The following is a 20,561-nucleotide window of genomic DNA, read 5'->3' as shown; positions in this document are numbered from 1 at the left end:
CTGAGAGGCTCTGCCAGAGCCTTACTGATACAGATGAGGATGCTTGAAGCTAACCATAAGACCCCAAAGGAGAAGTTAGAGAAAAGACTGAAGGAGCTGTAAGGGCTTACAATCCATAGGAAGAATACCAACCAATCAGACTCCCTAGAGCACCCATGGAGTAAACCACCAACCAAAGCGTATGCGTGGAGGAACCCATGGCTCCAGCCACATATTTAGCACAGGATGGCATTGTCTGGCATCAATAGGAGAAGCCCTTGGCCCTGTGAAGACTCGTTTCTCCAATGTAGGGGAATGACAGGGTGTTGAAGTGGAAGTGGGAGGGTCGGAGGAAGAGCATCATAGAAGCAGGAGGAGGGGGCATGGTTGAGGTGGGGACTGAGAAAGGGGATAACATTTGAAACGTAAATACATAAAATAACCAATAAAAATTTAAATAAACTCAAAAAGAAAAGGAAAGAGAGAAAAGAAAAGAAAAGAACTGAAAAGAAATCAGCAGGGCTGTCCAGTTAGTACCTTGACAGTCTTGAGTTTAATTCTCTCAGACTTCATATACTTTACAATATCATGGGAAACAAAGTCACAAGCCAGCAGAGACAATGTCTGATGTACAATCCATATCTGTATCAATCTGAAGGACTCCCTATTTCTCTCTGTTCCTTTTTCAAGATTAACATAATATTCAGCCCCTCACCTTGAGCTTGAAGTATCCCTTCTTATCATTCTATGTGGCAGCACACCAGGAAATCTGCCAGTAAACACTGGTCTGAGTTAACTCTACCTGACAGGCAAGCTTTTACAGAAACGGGCAAAACGGCTCCATTAGCCATTTTGGACCAACAGCAACTGGTCCAATTTTTCCAAATGAAGAAATCAAGACTCAAAATAATCATGTAACATCTCACGAATTACTTAAGTGTTTGACCCAAAGTAGATGAACTTCTGTAAGTTAAGGACTATATTGCTACCTATGAAGACCATGACACAAAGTTACCACCATTCAAACACAGACAAAAAAGTATACTGCACATATGTATAGTGGATCCATGTCATGTATGTCAATTAATGTTTGCATGTTCATTTTATACATCCATAAAACTTCTCAATGTAAAAGGATAGTTACTATGTATTCCAGAATTCTAAAATAAATCTCAGATATTTCTTTAAATTAATATAGCTAAATTATGGCATAAACAGAGTTAACAAAAATTTACCAGAGTTAATTTAAGAAATATTTTATTTTACTTGCTCTGATGTATGGACAAATTGTTTAAGCACCATAATGATCTGAAGTAGAAAATATATACATCAAAGTTCGCAAAAAAAAAAACCAGTTAAAATGCTGAGAAATAAATAGTGATACTAATTATAAGAGTTGTAAAAGCTACAATTGTCAACAATGCAAGATAAATGTAAAATTTTGAAAAATAGGTTTTCTACATACATTTCAACATATGTAAAATTATTTTATACAGATTTAAGCATCTCAGGTAATACTATAGAAATACTGATTTCAAAGGCATAAAATATAGAATGCTAGACATGAGAAAATTAAGACTTCATGAAAATCTACCAAACTAAAAGTAATTTTATAAAATAGCATTATGTAGTTAAGCTATATTACAAACTCCAACAAATATTTTAAATTTTGTAAAAATGTGCCATTATATAATTTCATATTTAAAAAAAACCTCTTAAGTACTTATATAAGGAGAACAAAAGGCATTTAAAGGGATTTTAAAACTAAAGGGAATTTTAATTAATCATTTTATTATTATTATTTTATTATTGACTTTTTCAAAGGTTAAAAGCCAAATGCAAAAGTTGATCAAAGCAAATATTTGTGTCTCCCTTTCTCTGATGCCCAGGTCTTTAAGATCACCCATTCCAAATCGAGCATAATGTTCCAAACAATTTGGACGCATAAGGTTATACTGCAACTGGTTAATACCCCTTTGACCTTTAAACTGAATGTGTTATCTAATATCAGGAAAGACTTCCCTGATCCTGGTCAGCCTTTTACCAACTACATAATGCCCCTCAGGCAAGTTTCTACACCACATTTCTGTCATGGATCACTTTGTTCTCTGCCTAAATAGCTAACCCTCCTCTAAGATGGGGCTATGGCTCTGCTCTCAGATTTCTTTTTCTTTTGTTTCTTTGTTTTTATATTCCAGATTTTATTCCCCTCCTGGTCCACCCTCCGACTGTTCCACATCCTATAACTCACCCCCCTATCTCCAAGAGGATGTCCACACCCCACCCACCCCACCAGACCTCTAAACTCCCTTAAGCCCCAATTGCACAGGTTCAATTATTTGAAGATATTTAGCATGCGTTTTGTGAATGACCGAAGGCTAAGTTGCATTTTCATAAAAGACAGAAGATTTAAATGATCTTAAGAGAAACCAAAATATTCATTTTTGGGGCGCTTAGAATTTTTTCTGCTGTTGAAAATGACAAGTTTAAATATCTACTTTCTTTATATCCTCGTATACATAAACTCAATAAAAGAAAATTGTGTGTGTGTGTGTGTGTGTGTGCATGTGCGTTTAGAGAGATTCTGAACTATCGATTCACAACTTTAGAAATACAACATGATACCACAGACAATAGAATGAAAACAATGGATAGTTTCTTCATAGCTGTTACTGTGTTAGACATCTTTGGAAATGAATGCACTGAGCATAAAGTCAATATATCCTTCATCATTTCATGCAAGCAAAAGTTATACAGCACAAGTATAATAAGATTTCTTATTATATGTCTATAATTTGAGTAAAACAATCTATAAATATGTACTTTGAAGTACAAGTGTGGGAAGTAATGGTCCAACACACTAAAATAACCCATTACCACTAAGATAGTCTATTCACAGGACAAAAATAAAAACTAGTATTTAATAAAAGCCACTAAATATATTATAATTAGATAAATCATCCAAATGTCAGCACTCTTAAAGAAGTACAAAAATATATGAAGAGAAAAAATATTACATCTGGTATAAATTATCTAAGCTATCCTAATGAAAAATATAGCATTTTAAATGGATTTGGAAATGTAGAGAATTTTATTGGGAAGGTTTTGTACACTAGAATACAGAAAAACTATAACCAGAACATGAACACAAGTGAGATGGAATTACCACATCATCGTCAATCAACTATAGGAAGACAATATTCAGGCATTTTCAAACATAAGTATAAGAGAAAGTATTTTACGATATTTAATTAAAAGTATGTTAATATTTTTAGGATCCGGGCCCACAACTCCCTGCTCCCAAACACTGTGGGAGAGAGAGCTCACCGCCCAGACAGGTGGGCACTCCTGAGACTTCAGGGCAGGAGGGACCCACAGTACTGCCCACCCCTGCTTGCATCCCTGGCCCAAGAGGAAACAGTATAGGGCCTATGGGAACAAGAAGAGAGGGGCACTCAATGTTCCAGTTCAGACACCACCCAGCTCCTAAAGGGACCCGGTCAAACAACTCCCTGCACCCAAATCCGGTAGGAGGGAGAGCCAGACCTTCAGAGGGGCAGACACAGCTGGGAAGCCAGAGGAGACTACACTCTGCCCACATTTCTGACTCTAGAGGAAAACGCCAAGCTAAATCAGGAACAGATAAACCATTGAAACAACCCCATAACTCCTAAGGAAATAGAAGCACTCATTAAAGGTCTCCCAACCAAAAAGAACCCAGGTCCAGATCGGTTCAGTGCAGACTTCTATCAGACTTTCATAGAAGACCTCATACCAATACCATCCAAACTATTCCACGAAATTGGAACAGATGGAACACTATCAAATTCGTTCTATGAAGCCACAATTACTCTTATACCTAAACCACACAAAGACCCAACAAAGAAAGAGAACTTCAAACCAATGTCCCTTATGAATATCAATGCAAATATACTCAGTAAAATTCTTGCAAACAAATCCAAGAGCACATCTAAAAAATCATCCCTCATGATCAAGTAGGCTTCATTCCATGGATGCAGGGATGATTTAATATACAAAAAACCATCAACATAATCCACTATATAAACAAACTAAAAGATAAAAACCACATGGTCATTTCATTAGATGCTGAAAAAGCATTTAACAAAATTCAACACCTCTTCATGAAACAAGCCCTGGAAAGAACAGGAATTCAAGGCCCATACCTAAACATAGTAAAAGCCATATACAGCAAACCAGTTGCTAATATTAAACTAAATGGAGAGAAACTTGAAGCAATCCCACTAAAAACAGGGACTAGACAACGCTGCCCACTCTCTCCCTACTTATTCAATACAGTACTTGAAGTCCTAGCCAGAGCAATCAGACAACAAAAGGAGGTCAAGGGGATACAGAATGGAAAGGAAGAAGTCAAAATATCACTATTTGCAGAGGATATGATTGTATACTTAACTGATCCCAAAAGTTCCACCAGAGAACTACTAAACCTGATAAACACCTTCAGCAAAGTGGCTGGGTATAAAATTAACTCAAATAAATCAGTAGCCTTCCTCTACAAAAGAGAAACAAGCCGAGAAAGAAATTAGGAAAATGACACCCTTCATAATAGTCCCAAAAAAATATAAAATACCTTGCTGTGACTTTAACTAAGGAAGTGAAAGATCTGTATGATAAGAACTTCAAGCCTCTGAAGAGAGAAATTGAAGATCTCAGAAGATGGAAAGATCTCCCATGCTCATGGATTGACAGGATTAATATAGTAAAAATGGCCATTTTCCCAAAAGCAATCTACAGATTCAATGCAATCCCCATCAAAATTCCAACCCAATTCTTCATAAGGTTAGAAAGAACAATTTGCAAATTCATCTGGAATAACATAAAACCCAGGATAGCTAAATCTATCCTCAACAATAAAAAGACTTCCAGGGGAATCATTATCCCTGAACTCAAGCAGTACTACAGAGCAATAGTGATGTAAACTGTATGGTATTGGTACAGAGATAGACAGATAGACCAGTAGAATAGAACTGAAGATCCAGAAATGAACCCACACATCTATGGTCACTTGATTTTTGGCAAAGAAGCCAACACCCTCCAATGGAAAAATGATAGCATTTTCAGCAAATAGTGCTGGTTCAACTGGAGGTCAGAATGTAGAAGAATGCAGATCAATCCATTCTTATCACCCTGTACAAAGCTTAAGTCCAAGTGGATCAAGGACCTCCACATAAAACCAGATACACTCAAACCAATAGAAGAAAAAGGGGGGAAGAATCTCAAACACATGGGCACTGGAGAAAATTTTCTGAACAAAACACCAATGGCTTATGCACTAAGATCAAGAATCGACAAATGGGATCTCATAGAACTGCAAAGCTTCTGTAAGGCAAAGGACAGTGTTCTTAGGACAAAACGGCAACCAACAGATTGGGAAAAGATCTTTATCAATTCTACAACTGATAGAGGGATTATATCCAAAATATACAAAGAACTCACGAAGTTAGACTGCAGAGAAACAAATAACCTTATTTAAAAATGGGGTTCATAGCTAAACAAAGAATTCACAGCTGAGGAATGTCGAATGGCTGAGAAACACCTAAAGAAATGTTCAAAATCTTTACTCATAATGGAAATGCAAATCAAAACAACCCTGAGATTTCACCTCACACCAGTAAGAATGGCTAAGATCAAAAACTCAGGTGACAGCAAATGCTGGCGAGGATGTGCAGAAAGAGGAACACTCCTCCATTGTTGGTGAGATTGCAGACTGGTACAACCATTCTGGAAATCAGTCTGGAGGTTCCTCAGAAAATTGGACATTGAACTACCTGCGGACCCAGCTATACCTCTCTTGGGTATATACCCAAAAGATGCCCCAACATATAAAAAAGACACATGCTCCACTATGTTCATAGCAGCCTTATTTATACTAGCCAGAAGCTGAAAAGAACCCAGATGCCCTTCAATAGAGATATGGATACAGAGAATGAGGTACATCTACACAATGAAATATTACTCAGCTATCAAAAACAATGACTTTATGAAATTCATAGGCAAATGGATGGAACTGGAACATATCATCCTGAGTGAGGTAACCCAATCACAGAAAAATACACATGGTATGGATTCACTGATAAGTGGATATTAGCCCAAAAGCTTGAATTAACCTAGATGCACAGAACACATGAACCTCAAGAAGGATGATCAAAATGCGAATGCTTCACTCCTTCTTTAAAAGGGGAACAAGAATACCATGGGGAGGGAATAGGGAGGCAAAGTTTAGAACAGAGGCAGAAGGAACATCCATTGAAAGCCTGCCCCACATGTGGCCCATATATATACAGCCACCAAACTAGATAAGATGGATGAAGCAAAGAAGTGCAGGCTGACAGGAGCCGGATGTAGATCTCTCCTGAGAGACACAGCCAGAATATAGCAAATACAGAGGCGAATGCCAGCAGCAAACCACTTAACTGAGAACGGGACCCCCGTTGAAGGATTCAGAGAAAGGACTGAAAGAGCTTGAAGGGGCTTAAGACCCCATATGAAGAACAATGCCAACCAACCAGAGCTTCCAGGGACTAAGCCACTACCCAAAGACTATACATGGACTGACCCTGGGCTCCAACTGCATAGGTTGCAATGAATAGCCTAGTAAGAGCACCCAGTGGAAGTGGAAACCCTTGGTCCTGCCAAGACTGAAGCCCCAGTGAACGTGATTACTGGGGGGAAGGCGGTAATGGGGGGAGGATGGGGAGGGGAACACACATATACAAGGGAGGGACAGGGGTTATGGGGATGTTGGCCGGGAAACTGGGAAAGGAATAACAATTGAAATGTAAATAAGAAATATCCAATTAATAAAGATCGAGGAAAAAAAGAAAAATGAAAGGTAATAATAAAAAAAAGAATATTTTTAGAAGCAATTGAAATGGTAACTATTCAAATAGTCCACAGCAATATATTTAGTCTTATTAATAAAAGTGTCTAGTTTTAAAATAATAATTTCAAATTAAGAAAGAAGCCTTGTTATCATACATATGAAATCATGCAATAAATATTAATAATAAAAGATATAAAGAGCACTAAAGATCAAGAATGATGAAAAAATTCAGACTGCTGACTTTCATTTTGGATTTTATAAATATGTCATAATTAGATAATTCCAAACAAAGATAAAATCTGTAGTGGGAGAAAAATCCAGTTGTTATTAAGCTGACTTCACTATATAACGTAAAATTTAAAAAAGAGATGCAATGGAGTCCCCATGCACGAGTGACACCACTACTCCCTGAAGGGTCCCAGAGGTACCCCGAGTAACAATCCATTGTCATTGCTCTTGTCACACTGCTCCTAAATGGTAAGACACTATCAATGATACCACACACTTGGGCTATATGACATAGAGAATTCAATCTCAAACTGAACATGAAGCTTTCTCATTGTGGCCAGCATTCATTGTGCCAAAAGAGGTAATGTAGGTTGTGGAGAAAGAAATAACATTGATGCTTTTACTAAGTGGTAAACTACAGATATACCACACAAATAGACCCACTGGTGCATTAATGTATGACTGTCCTGAAGTCAGTTCTGGTTGGACTTGAGTCATATTCTACAAGAGGAAATCCATACCTAGGAATGAAAACTTAGTCAAAAGTCTATTCTGAGGAGATCATGGCTTCTAATGTGTCAGCTACTGTTGTTCTGCTTAATGATAATGTTGTTAAATTGCCTTCTAAATAATTAGATTTATACCCACAGATTTTCTCATCCTTGCTCTAAGACATTTCCTTGGACTGTGTTAATTAGCACATACTATTGCCTTGTCAAAATGCTGAGTCTATGTGAACGTGAGTAGTTAGCCCTAAAAGGAAATAGAGTTTCCTACCCACCCCTGTCAAGGTTCAGGGAACACCTTATAGAGAAGGCAAGCAGAAGGTAAATAAGAGAGGATGGGAAATTTCTATCTTCTAGGATGGCTTGGTGATTTGTATATTTACAACTGCATGATAGCCGTGATTTACCTGCACAAAAACAAGCCAATCAAAATCCCGGAGTAGGAGTTCATGAGGCTCCTACCCCTAGCTGAAAAGATACTATGAATTGACTGATGCTACTAAGGCAATTTTCATTGAGATGTGAAATAAAAAGAAGTACACATGATGTTGGCAGAGCCGCAGGTAGGGGAAACTTCTGGGTAAATTTGTCAGGGAGAAGAAAGAGGGTGAATAGGATCACACTATAGCATCTACATGTATGAAATTGGTAAAGAATAATTTGAAAGCTGAGCAATAATTTCACATGTTTTATAATTTTCTTTCACTCTTTTTTAATATATCCCCAAACTACAGTTCCCCCTCCCTCCAGGCCTTAACAACAACAAAAAAAATTAGTTCAGAACAGATTTTATTCAGTTCCACAGTAGTCATAGTGAGTATATTGATCACCAAATTAAAATAAAAACCTATCCTTATAGTTATTAAAAATAGGTGATTGTTGTTTTTAGCAGAAGTCCCAATCTCGCGCTCCCTGCCTCCAGCTCACTGCTCCCAAACCCCGTGGGAGAGAGAGCTCACCGCCCGGACAGGTGGGCACTCCTGAGACTGCATAGAGGAAAAGACCACCAACACTGCCCACTCCTGCCCACATCCCTGGCACAAGAGGAAACTGTATATGGCCTCTGGGTTCCCGTAGATGAGGGCCCAGAAGCAGCAGGTCCACTGCGTCTGAGACACCTCCAGAACCTGAAGGGACCGACTGGATAAACAGTTCTCTGCACCAAAATCCCGTGGGAGGGAGAGCTAAACCTTCAGAGAGGCAGACACACCTGGGAAACCAGAAGAGACTACACTCTGCCCACATCTCTGACTCCAGAGGAAAACACCAAACACCATCTGGGACTCTGGTACACAAGGTCCTCCTGGTTGCTACCCCAGCTGAGAGCTCATAAGCAACACCCCATGAGCAAACTTGAGCCTCGGGCACACAGGTAAGACCAACTTTTCTGTTCCAAGCGACCTGCCTAGTGAACTCAGGGCACAGGGCCACAGGAACAGCTGAAGACCTAAAGATACGAAAAACTACACGCCCGGAAGCAGAAAACTCTGTTCCCATAACTGGCTGAAAGAAAACAGGAAAACAGGTCTACAGCACTCCTCACACACAGGCTTATAGGACAGTCTAGCCACTGTCAGAAATAGCACAACAAAGTAACACTAGAGATAATCTGATGGCGAAAGGCAAGCACAGGAACCCAAGCAACAGAAACCAAGACTACATGACATCATAGGAGCCCAATTCTCCCACCAAAGCAAACACGGAATATCCAAACACACCAAAAAAGCAAGATCTAGTTTCAAATCATATTTGATCATGATGCTGGAGGACTTCAAGAAAGACATGAAGAACTCCCTTAGAGAAATGCAGGAAAACATAAATAAACAAGTAGAAGCCTACCGAGAGGAATCACAAAAATCCCTGAAAGAATTCAAGGAAAACACAATCGAACAGTTGAAGGAATTAAAAATGGAAATAGAAGCAGTCAAGAAAGAACACATGGAAACAACCCTGGATATAGAAAACCAAAGGAAGAGGCAAGGAGCTGTACATACAAGCATCACCAACAGAATACAGGAGATAGAAGAGAGAATCTCAGGAGCAGAAGATCCCATAGAAATCATCGACTCAATTGTCAAAGAAAAGGTAAAGCAGAAAAAGCTACTGGTCCAAAACATACAGGAAATCCAGGACTCAATGAGAAGATCAAACCTAAGGATAATAGGTATAGAAGAGAGTGAAGACTCCCAGTTCAAAGGACCAGTAAATATCTTCAACAAAATCATAGAAGAAAACTTCCCTAACCTAAAAAAAGAGATACCCATAGGCATACAAGAAGCCTACAGAACTCCAAATAGAATGGACCAGAAAAGAAACACCTCCTGTCACATAATAGTCAAAACACCAAATGTACAAAATAAAGAAAGAATATTAAAAGCAGTAAGGGAAAAAGGTCAAGTAACATATAAAGGCAGACCTATCAGAATCACACCAGACTTTTCGCCAGAGACTATGAAAGCCAGAAGATCCTGGACAGATGTCATACAGACCCTAAGAGAACACAAATGCCAGCCCAGGTTACTGTATCCAGCAAAACTCTCAATTAACATAGATGGAGAAACCAAGATATTCTATGACAAAACCAAATTTACACAGTATCTTTCTACAAATCCAGCGCTACAAAGGATAATAAATGGTAAAGCCCAACATAAGGAGGCAAGCTACACCTTAGAAAAAGCAAGAAACTAATCGTCTTGGCAACAAAACAAAGAGAAGAAAAGCACACAAACATAACCTCACATCCAAACATGAAAATAACAGGAAGCAATAATTACTATTCCTTAATATCTCTCAACATCAATGGCCTCAACTCCCCAATAAAAAGACAAAGATTAACAAACTGGATACGCCACAAGGACCCTTCATTCTGCTGCCTATAGGAAACACACCTCAGAGACAAAGACAGACACTACCTCAGAGTGAAAGGCTGGGAAACAACTTTCCAAGCAAATGGTCAGAAGAAGCAAGCTGGAGTAGCCATTCTAATATCAAATAAAATCAATTTTCAACTAAAAGTCATCAAAAAAGATAAGGAAGGACACTTCATATTCATCAAAGGAAAAATCCACCAAGATGAACTCTCAATCCTAAATATCTATGCCCCAAATACAAGGGCACCTACATATGTAAAAGAAACCTTTCTAAAACTCAAAACACACATTGCACCTCACACTATAATAGTAGGAGATTTCAACACCCCACTCTCATCAATGGACATATCATGGAAACAGAAATTTAACAGACACGTAGACAGACTAAGAGAAGTCATGAACCAAATGGACTTAACAGATATTTATAGAACATTCTATCCTAAAGGAAAAGGATATAACTTCTTCTCAGCTCCTCATGGTACTTTCTCCAAAATTGACCATATAATTGGTCAAAAAACGGGCCTCAACAGGTACAGAAAGACAGAAATAATCCCATGCGTGCTATCGGACCACCACGGCCTAAAGCTGGTCTTTAATAACAATAAGGGAAGAATGCCCACATATACGTGGAAGTTGAACAATGGTCTACTCAACGATAACATGGTCAAAGAAGAAATAAAGAAAGAAATTAAAGACTTCTTAGAATTTAATGAAAATGAAGGTACAACATACCCAAACTTATGGGACACAATAAAGCTGTGCTAAGAGGAAAACTCATAGCTCTGAGTGCCTGCAGAAAGAAACAGGAGAAAGCATATGTCAGCAGCTTGACAGCACACCTAAAAGCTCTAGAACAAAAAGAAGCAAATACACCCAGGAGGAGTAGAAGACAGGAAATAATCAAACTCAGAGCTGAAATCAGCCAAGTAGAAACAAAAAGGACCATAGAAAGAATCAACAGAACCAAAAGTTGGTTCTTTGAGAAAATCAACAAGATAGATAAACCCTTAGCCAGACTAACGAGAGGACACAGAGAGCGTGTCCAAATTAACAAAATCAGAAATGAAAAGGGAGACATAACTACAGATTCAGAGGAAATTCAAAAAATCATCAGATCTTACTATAAAAGCCTATATTCAACAAAACTTGAAAATCTGCAGGAAATGGACAATTTTCTAGACAGATACCAGGTACCGAAGTTAAATCAGGAACAGATAAACCAATTAAACAACCCCCATAACTCCTAAGGAAATAGAAGCAGTCATTAAAGGTCTCCCAACCAAAAAGAGCCCAGGTCCAGACGGGTTTAGTGCAGAATTCTATCAGACCTTCATAGAAGACCTCATACAAATACTATCCAAACTATTCCACAAAATTGAAACAGATGGAGCACTACTGAATTCCTTCTATGAAGACACAATTACTCTTATACCTAAACCACACAAAGACCCAACAAAGAGAACTTCAGACCAATTTCCCTTATGAATATCAATGCAAAAAAATACTCAATAAAATTCTGGGAAACCGAATCCAAGAGCACATCAAAACAATCATCAACCATGATCAAGTAGGCTTCATCACAGAAATGCAGGGATGGTTTAATATATGGAAAACCATCAACGTGATCCATTATATAAACAAACTGAAAGAACAAAACCACATGATCATTTCATTAGATGCTGAGAAAGCATTTGACAAAATTCAGCACCCCTTCATGATAAAAGTCCTGGAAATAATAGGAATTCAAGGCCCATACTTAAACATAGTAAAAGCTGTATACAGCAAACCAGTTGCTAACTTTAAACTAAAAGGAGAGAAACTTGAAGCAATCCCACTAAAATCAGGGACTAGACAACGCTGCCCACTCTCTCCCTACTTATTCAATATAGTTCTTGAAGTTCTAGCCAGAGCAATCAGACAACAAAAGGAGGTCAAAGGGATACAGAATGGAAAAGAAGAAGTCAAAATATCACTATTTGCAGATGACAGGATAGTATATTTAAGTGATTCCAAAAGTTCCACCAGAGAACTACTAAAGCTGATAAACAACTTCAGCAAAGTGGCTGGGTATAAAATTAACTCAAATAAATCAGTAGCCTTCCTCTACACAAAAGAGAAACAAGCCGAGAAAGAAATTAGGGAAATGACACCTTTCATAATAGACCCAAATAATATAAAGTACCTTGGTGTGAAATTAACCAAGCAAGTAAAGATCTGTACAATAAGAACTTCAAGACTCTGAAGAAAGAAACTGAAGAAGACCTCAGAAGATGGAAAGATCTCCCATGCTCATGGATTGGCAGGATTAATATAGTAAAAATGGCCATTTTACCAAAAGCGATCTACAGATTCAATGCAATCCCCATCAAAATACCAATCAAATTCATCAAAGAGTTAGACAGAACAATTTGCAAATTCATCTGGAATAACAAAAAACCCAGGATAGCTAAAACTATTCTCAACAATAAAAGGACTTCAGGGGGAATCACTATCCCTGAACTCAAGCAGTATTACAGAGCAATAGTGATAAAAACTGCATGGTATTGGTACAGAGACAGACAGATAGACCAATGGAACAGAATTAAAGACCCAGAAATGAACCCACACACCTATGGGCACTTAATTTTTGACAAAGGAGCCAAAACTATCCAATGGAAAAATGATAGCATTTTCAGCAAATGGTGCTGGTTCAACTGGAGGTCAACATGTAGAAGAATGCAGATCGATCCATGCTTATCACCCTGTACAAAGCTTAAGTCCAAGTGGATCATTGACCTCCACATCAAACCAGATACACTCAAACTAATAGAAGAAAAACTAGGGCAGCATCTGGAACACATGGGCACTGGAATAAATTTCCTGAACAAAACACCAATGGTTTATGCTCTAAGATCAAGAAATCGACAAATGGGATCTCATAAAACTGCAAAGCTTCTGTAAGGCAAAGGACACTGTGGTTAGGACAAAACGGCAACCAACAGATTGGGGAAAGATCTTTACCAATCCTACAACGGATAGAGGGCTTATATTCAAAATATACAAAGAACTCAAGAAGTTAGACCGCAGGGAGACCAATTACCCTATTAAAAAATGGGGTTCAGAACTAAACAAAGAATTCACAGCTGAGGAATGCCGAATGGCTGAGAAACACCTAAAGAAATGTTCAACATCTTTAGTCATCAGGGAAATGCAAATCAAAACAACCCTGAGATTTCACCTCACACCAGTGAGAATGGCTAAGATCAAAAACTCATGTGACAACAAATGCTGGCGAGGATGTGGAGAAAGAGGAACACTCCTCCATTGTTGGTGGGATTGCAGACTGGTACAACCATTCTGGAAATCAGTCTGGAGGTTCCTCAGAAAATTGGACATTGAACTACCTGAGGATCCAGCTATACCTCTCTTGGGTATATACCCAAAAGATGCCCCAACATATAACAAAGACACATGCTCCACTATGTTCATAGCAGTCTTATTTATAATAGCCAGAATCTGGAAAGAACCCAGATGCCCTTCAACAGAGGAATGGATACAGAAAATGTGGTACATCTACACAATGGAATATTACTCAGCTATCAAAAACAACGAGTTTATGAAATTCGTAGGCAAATGGTTGGAACTGGAAAATATCATCCTGAGTGAGGTAACCCAATCACAGAATCACACACATGGTATGCACTCATTGATAAGTGGCTATTAACCCAAATGCTTGAATTGCCCTAGATGCACAGAACACATGAAACTCAAGATGGATGATCAAAATGTGAATGCTTCACTCCTTCTTTAAAAGGGGAACAAGAATACCCTTGGCAGGGAAGAGAGAGGCAAAGATTAAAACAGAGACTGAAGGAACACCCATTTATAGCCTGCCCCACATGTGGCCCATACATATACAGCCACCCAATTAGACAAGATGGATGAAGTAAAGAAGTGCAGGCTGACAGGAGCTGGATGTAGATCTCTCCTGAGAGACACACCCAGAATACAGCAAATACAGAGGCAAATGCCAGCAGCAAACCACTGATTTGAGAATAGGACCCCCGTTGAAGGAATCAGAGAAAGAACTGGAAGAGCTTGAAGGGGCTCGAGACCCCATATGTACAACAATGCCAAGCAACCAGAGCTTCCAGGGACTAAGCCACTACCTAAAGACTATACATGGACTGACCCTGGACTCTGACCTCATAGGTAGCAATGAATATCCTAGTAAGAGCACGAGTGGAAGGGGAAGCCCTGGGTCCTGCTAAGACTGAACCCCCAGTGAACGTGATTGTTGGGGGGAGGGCGGCAATGGGGGGAGGATGGGGAGGGGAACACCCATAAAGAAGGGGAGGGGAGGGGTTAGGGGGATGTTTGCCCGGAAACCGGGAAAGGGAATAACAATCGAAATGTAAATAAGAAATTCTTAAGTTAATAAAAAAAAGTAACAATAAAAAAAATAGGTGATTGTTGATATGCTAAATCCAAAACAGGAAGTAAAATGACAGAATTTTACTTCGAAAAATGGATATAACTAGAATAAGGAAATAAGCCAAAATAAAGATGATGGCTAGCTGAGGTTAAGGAGACTTAAAATTTTCTAGTTTCCCTGTGCTTTGAAATATTAATAGCTTACTGCATTTCCTGTGATACTATTTCATTAATAGTCAGAGAAAATATATAACGCAAAATGACAAATCAAACCTATTCTCTGGAAACAGAGAGACTTGTGAGTTGTTGAAGGAAGTATCCTTATGAGAGGAAATGGATGGGGGATTTAAGTGATCTCTGAGAATGAGAGAAAGAAAGATGAAAGGAAGAAAGGAACAAAGGAAGAACTCAATTAATTTAGGGGGAAAAGAAGTAGCCTAAATTTCCCTGTTTTTAAGATTTCATGTGTGAAATAGTTCATAGGAAGAGATCTATGTCTATGTCTAGTAACAGGCAAGCACTTCACTTATAGGAAGTTTGCCAAGTTCCTTGACAGGTGTGCTAGGCAACAGAGGACTTAAAGCAGCAATAAATATGAGTAAACTAAGGGCCATGGCATGTAAGTCTCAGAACCACACTTATGGGAGCTGAATCACTGACCAGAGGAAGAATGAACACTTTCATGGAGAAAAGGGAAACGAAGAGAAGCTTTTGGGATAGACTTTACTAGAACTGAGGGACAGAAGTCATAGAATAAAGAATGAAAGCAGTTTTCAACAATCTTTGGAGATTGATCTTTATAAAAGGACTTCCTAATTAAATCATCCCTGCTTTGAAATGACTGATTAAAAATTATGTTAGGAAAAATTATGTCAAAATAAAACTGCAAAAAATGCAATATTTAGATATGATTTTTTCCATCCGAGCTTGTTACAGAGGGAAAAGATTCAATGAAAATTTAAGGGTCTTTCTGTTTCATGGTAATACACATAATCTGTGACGCTGAATTATCCTTTTTGACTTATTAGAAACCTTCAAGTAGATACCTGGACTTAGTGTTTTTAAAAATCAATCTTTTCTGAGGCTAGTAAAATGTCATATGGTGCTATTTCCAGATTTTACAGCAAGCCACAGCTCACAAGAGGTCCTGGGATTCTTAAAACTAACTTCAAAACTCTACAGTTAGGGCTGTGTTTTAGTGTAGGTTACCTGGTACACAGCATTTCTGATTTTCAGTATTTTCATCTGATGGTAGTTATTGGAACACCAATCATTTAGTTTGAGGAATATTTTCATTTAGTTACAATTAAAATAGTTTTATATTTGTATCTATACATTTTAGATGTATTTATCAATATATATCTATAAATATTACACGTATAACAATGTTTCATTTTATTCATTTTTGAAGATTGTATAAAACAGCTTTAAATGCTCGTCTTTTTTTCTAGAATTTCTTGCAGAAAATGGGACACTCATTATTAAAGAATGTTTATATATATATAAACATATTATATTTTATATATTATATAATTATATATTATAATTATATTATATTCTATATTATATATAATTATATATATTAATATGTAGGGTTATTGATTTATCAGTAAAATATTTTATTCATTAATTCAAACTGTGGTGAAGAGTGTTTGGCTATATGGTTGTAGACATATATACAGTGTCCTTTAAGAACTTAATGTAGAAGTACATTTTTCTTTTCTTCTTTAGTTGTCTTTGTGTAAATTTTATTTCTTAGCATAGAAACAAAGGTAAGATTACAAAACAAAAAATTAAATGAAATAAAAAATGCATGAAACACACGTATTCTGGTATCTATGACACCCTACAACACAGGACCCTGTAGAATGCAGAAAATCCCCACACTGTTTCTCTCTGCTTCTGTGCTGCATCATGAGTTGATATCATCTCTTATCTGGAGAAAGACTGCAGATCAACACCTAATTCACCTTTGTACTGACTTCCATCTCCTCCATCCCTTATTTTCAGTAATTTGGTACAGTTAGTAATGGTTATCTTCAGTTAAAGTAATTTTATAGTAAATAATAATATAAGGTAACATGATTGATTCCATAATTATTTAGAAATATATATATGCTTGATTTACTTAAGTTCTAATACTGTTTCATTGTTTTATATTTTACTTGCAGAAACTGAATGTATAAAAGACTATTGGATGAGAGAAATATTCAGGAAACTTCCTTAGATAATGCAGCTCAAAAGAACTAATGGCCATTAAAAAAAAAAAAAAAGAGCAGAAGGTACAAACATCTGTGCAGAATTGCACCAGAGAAATGAGCCTCTGTGGCAGATTGAAAGTCAGCAGTCTGGGGACGAGGGTGTACATGAGGGAGCACTGTAAGCCACAGCAGACAGAGCAAAGCACACAGGCGAATAAAACAAATGGAGAGAAGCAGACACCTAGCTAGGCTTTTTTCTTAAGGCGGATGAACAAAGAGAACTTCAAAGTTTGTGAACCTAATGAGCTGACACTTTGATAGGGAAACATCTGAGCAGTTAGAACTACATGTCTTAAAAATTCCAAGGGATCTAAGTACGGGGAGGTGAAGAAAAACAGCGACTTATAAATTTTTAAAGAACTGGAAAATACAAGCTGAAATTCTGTAAGAGTTCGTACTTTATTAATAATTATGGACAAGTGTTAATACGCCATCCGAATAAAATTTTTCCTATTTTTCCTTATAGAACTTCCTTGAAAAATATGTCTCTAAAGTATACATGACTCTAAATTTATTGTATGAATTAGCCCATCCATACATGTATAAGGAATAGAAAATTATTTGCCTTTACTCATCTTTTTCTTCACTTCAATCAAAGCCTGAGCTATTTGGTTTTGTAATGGGAAAGGGTACATTTAGGCTATGATTGGTAGATGTGAACCAAAGATCACATATCCCAATTGTTTGGCTAATTGTAGAGCCATAATGTGAAGATACACTGTGACAATCAAATATCTAATAGGAGCAAAGAGAGGCTGTGCTAACACAGCCATGCTGACTACTATCATAATCTCCTACAAGAACTCAATGATTAGCGAATATGTTATCTAATAGCAAAATCACTTAAAAGAGGACCCACCTCCCAAAGATCGTACTACCTCCCAACACTGTAAATTAGGCCACAGATAAGCAAAGGTTTCAATCACAATTGAGTGTTTTGGAATATTTGAACCATGCCCAAACCATAACAGCACTCAATTCTACTTTTGTCCACTAAGGAAAAAAAGTATTTAAATTTAAAATGTCAATCTAGGTCACCTTATAATTTTAAATATTTATACATGTATTTTCATACACTTAGATTTTTATAGGTATTTGTAAGTTTCTACTGTTGAACTTCTATTTACTACCTCTTGCAAATATGTGTGTGTGTGTGTGTGTATGTGTGTGTGCATATATATATACAGAGACACACACGTATGCATGCACATACAAGTACATTCTTGTAGGAAGGATGAGTTAGCACAACCTGACTGGTGTCCACTAATGGTCCACACATGTGCAACAGCTGCATCTTCATTTTACAGCCTTAAAATCTGCCTGGTACATGGAGACAAATGACAATGGAGCATATGAACTGCACAGTCAATCAGATGGTGCCAGTACCAAGGGGCAAGATGTCATGGGCCAATGGGGCATGGGTAGAGAATATAAAGGTACTTTCCAATTCTGCAATGAATGAGTCTGCTTCTGCTTCTGATCTGACTACTAGAATCAGTGTCTTTGATTCTAAGTCTTCTTAACCCCTACCCCCAATAGGGACCAAGGGTTAGGGCAACATATTCTTTTAGCCAGTGCCTACAATTCTATTGAACTGATGACTGTCAATCTTTCATTGAAGGACATTTATGTTGCATCATAGATTTTCATCATTAGATATACAATTTCATAATATAAAGTAGTTTTTAATTACTATCCTCAACCTAATAGCAACCCAACAGTGAGCATTTGTCCCCCTCTCCCGGTGCCATAAAATCATTTTAATCATGGCAAACTCCTGTGATTTATTTTTTACCATTAGACATTAATTAAATGGAGCCAATTATGAGAGAAAACCATTGAGGGAAAACCTTCAAATTATGTAAGTCTTTCAAAAAATCATGAGTCTCCAAAATTTCAATTTGGTTTTAAATGTCAGGTTCCTGATTAACTGCTTTCCACAAATAGTCGCAAATACAGAGGGCAAGTGCAGAGGGCTGAAGTACGCTTAAAATTCATTTACAAGCAGAATTCCTCTGTGTGACGTTTATGCCTTGGGGACCACACTTGCAAACAATGACATCACTTTGTTTCTGTAAGTAATAAAACATCCATTTCTTGATACAAAAAAATATCTCTTGATTTCCTTCCCTTCAAAGGTTCAAATGCATGCATTTATACTGAACTAGCTCCTACATCCATGGTAAAGAGACTAAAGATGAACATTATGCCCAACAAGTGCTTTCCCTATATCTATACTCAAATCTGCATCCAGGTAGGCAAGCATTTTAACCAACAGTGAAAGACTGCTGTGGATTGCTAATAAATTTGTACTGTGTGTTTGTGTCATCAACAAATGATTATAAATAACTTTAGGCTCTACTCAAGACCTGATGAAACAGAATTCTAGAGAATTAAGCCCATTGTGTCTCAGGGGGTACTACGAGTAATCTGGATACTTATTCAAATTGCAAATGCACAAACATACGTGTTGTAGTTTGAATAGGAATGACTCCCATAGGCTCATGTGTTTTAATGCTTGGCCTATAGGGGGTGATATACATTAGAATGTACGACCATGTTGAAGTGGGTGTGGCCTTACTGGAGGAAATGTATTACTGTAGAGGAAGGCTTTGAGGTCTCATAAACTCAAGGTAGGCCTAGTATGATAGTTTCATTTTGCTGACTATGGATCAAGATATAGAACTCTCAGTCCTTCTCTAGTATCATGCCTGTATGCATACCGCCATATTTACCACCATGATTATAAAACATCTGACATATAAGACAGCCCAAATTAAATGTTTTCCTTTATAAGATGTATTCTGGTCACAGTGTCTCTTCATAGCAATAGAAACCTTAACTAAATATATGCTATAAATTTTACTGAAGTGTGAAATGTTGCTCAAATAGCAATACCTGACTATCTCCAAAGAGTATATTTTAGCATGCCAAGTAAAATCATAAGCACTTAACAATCACCAAGTTGACATAAATATATGCATTCCATTCTGCCAGATACCTTATGCTAGTCAAATACCTGTGCTACCTTTGATCCAGGTTTCAGACATGACTTTCTTACTCAGGATTTTTAGATGCTCACTTCTAAGTTGAGAGGCTAACACTGGAATATTCTTCAACATCTTCCACACGAAGTTATGTTCATGGATTGTTCTGTGTACTGGCCTTGGAAAGGATGAAACAGATTATAAATTCAGAGATTACAGCAAAAAGAAAAACAAGATAATGTATTGGCAGATTTAAATTTTCCATTTTTTAATTTATTTTAATTTAGAAGTTGTTCAAACTACATTAAAACCTCATTTGGATTTTTGATATATATTTAACATCCACTCTGTTTCTAATAATAAGTACCATGATGCTGTAAACTTCAATAGAAACCTAATTACAATTAAAGAATGTATTTATTAGCAAAAAAGACCATTTGGATATTAACTAAAGA

The 20,561-nt window shown here is 37.4% G+C and overlaps 1 protein-coding gene across 1 annotated transcript in view; it reads right to left on the bottom strand.

Annotated features, from left to right (window-relative positions):
• The window catches only part of Cnbd1 (cyclic nucleotide binding domain containing 1), a 320,853-nt gene that overhangs the window by 121,387 nt on the left and 178,905 nt on the right, over nt 1-20,561 (bottom strand). The window contains exon 5 of the mRNA XM_032890379.1: nt 20,139-20,284. Coding sequence (XP_032746270.1) covers nt 20,139-20,284 — 146 coding nt within the window. The remainder of the gene's footprint in view (nt 1-20,138; nt 20,285-20,561) is intronic.

This window comes from Rattus rattus, chromosome 1 (genome assembly GCF_011064425.1).
Source record: "Rattus rattus isolate New Zealand chromosome 1, Rrattus_CSIRO_v1, whole genome shotgun sequence".
Lineage (NCBI taxonomy): Eukaryota > Metazoa > Chordata > Mammalia > Rodentia > Muridae > Rattus > Rattus rattus.
The sequence above is the reverse complement of the archived record's forward strand: the minus strand, read 5'-3'. Positions and strand labels throughout refer to the sequence as shown.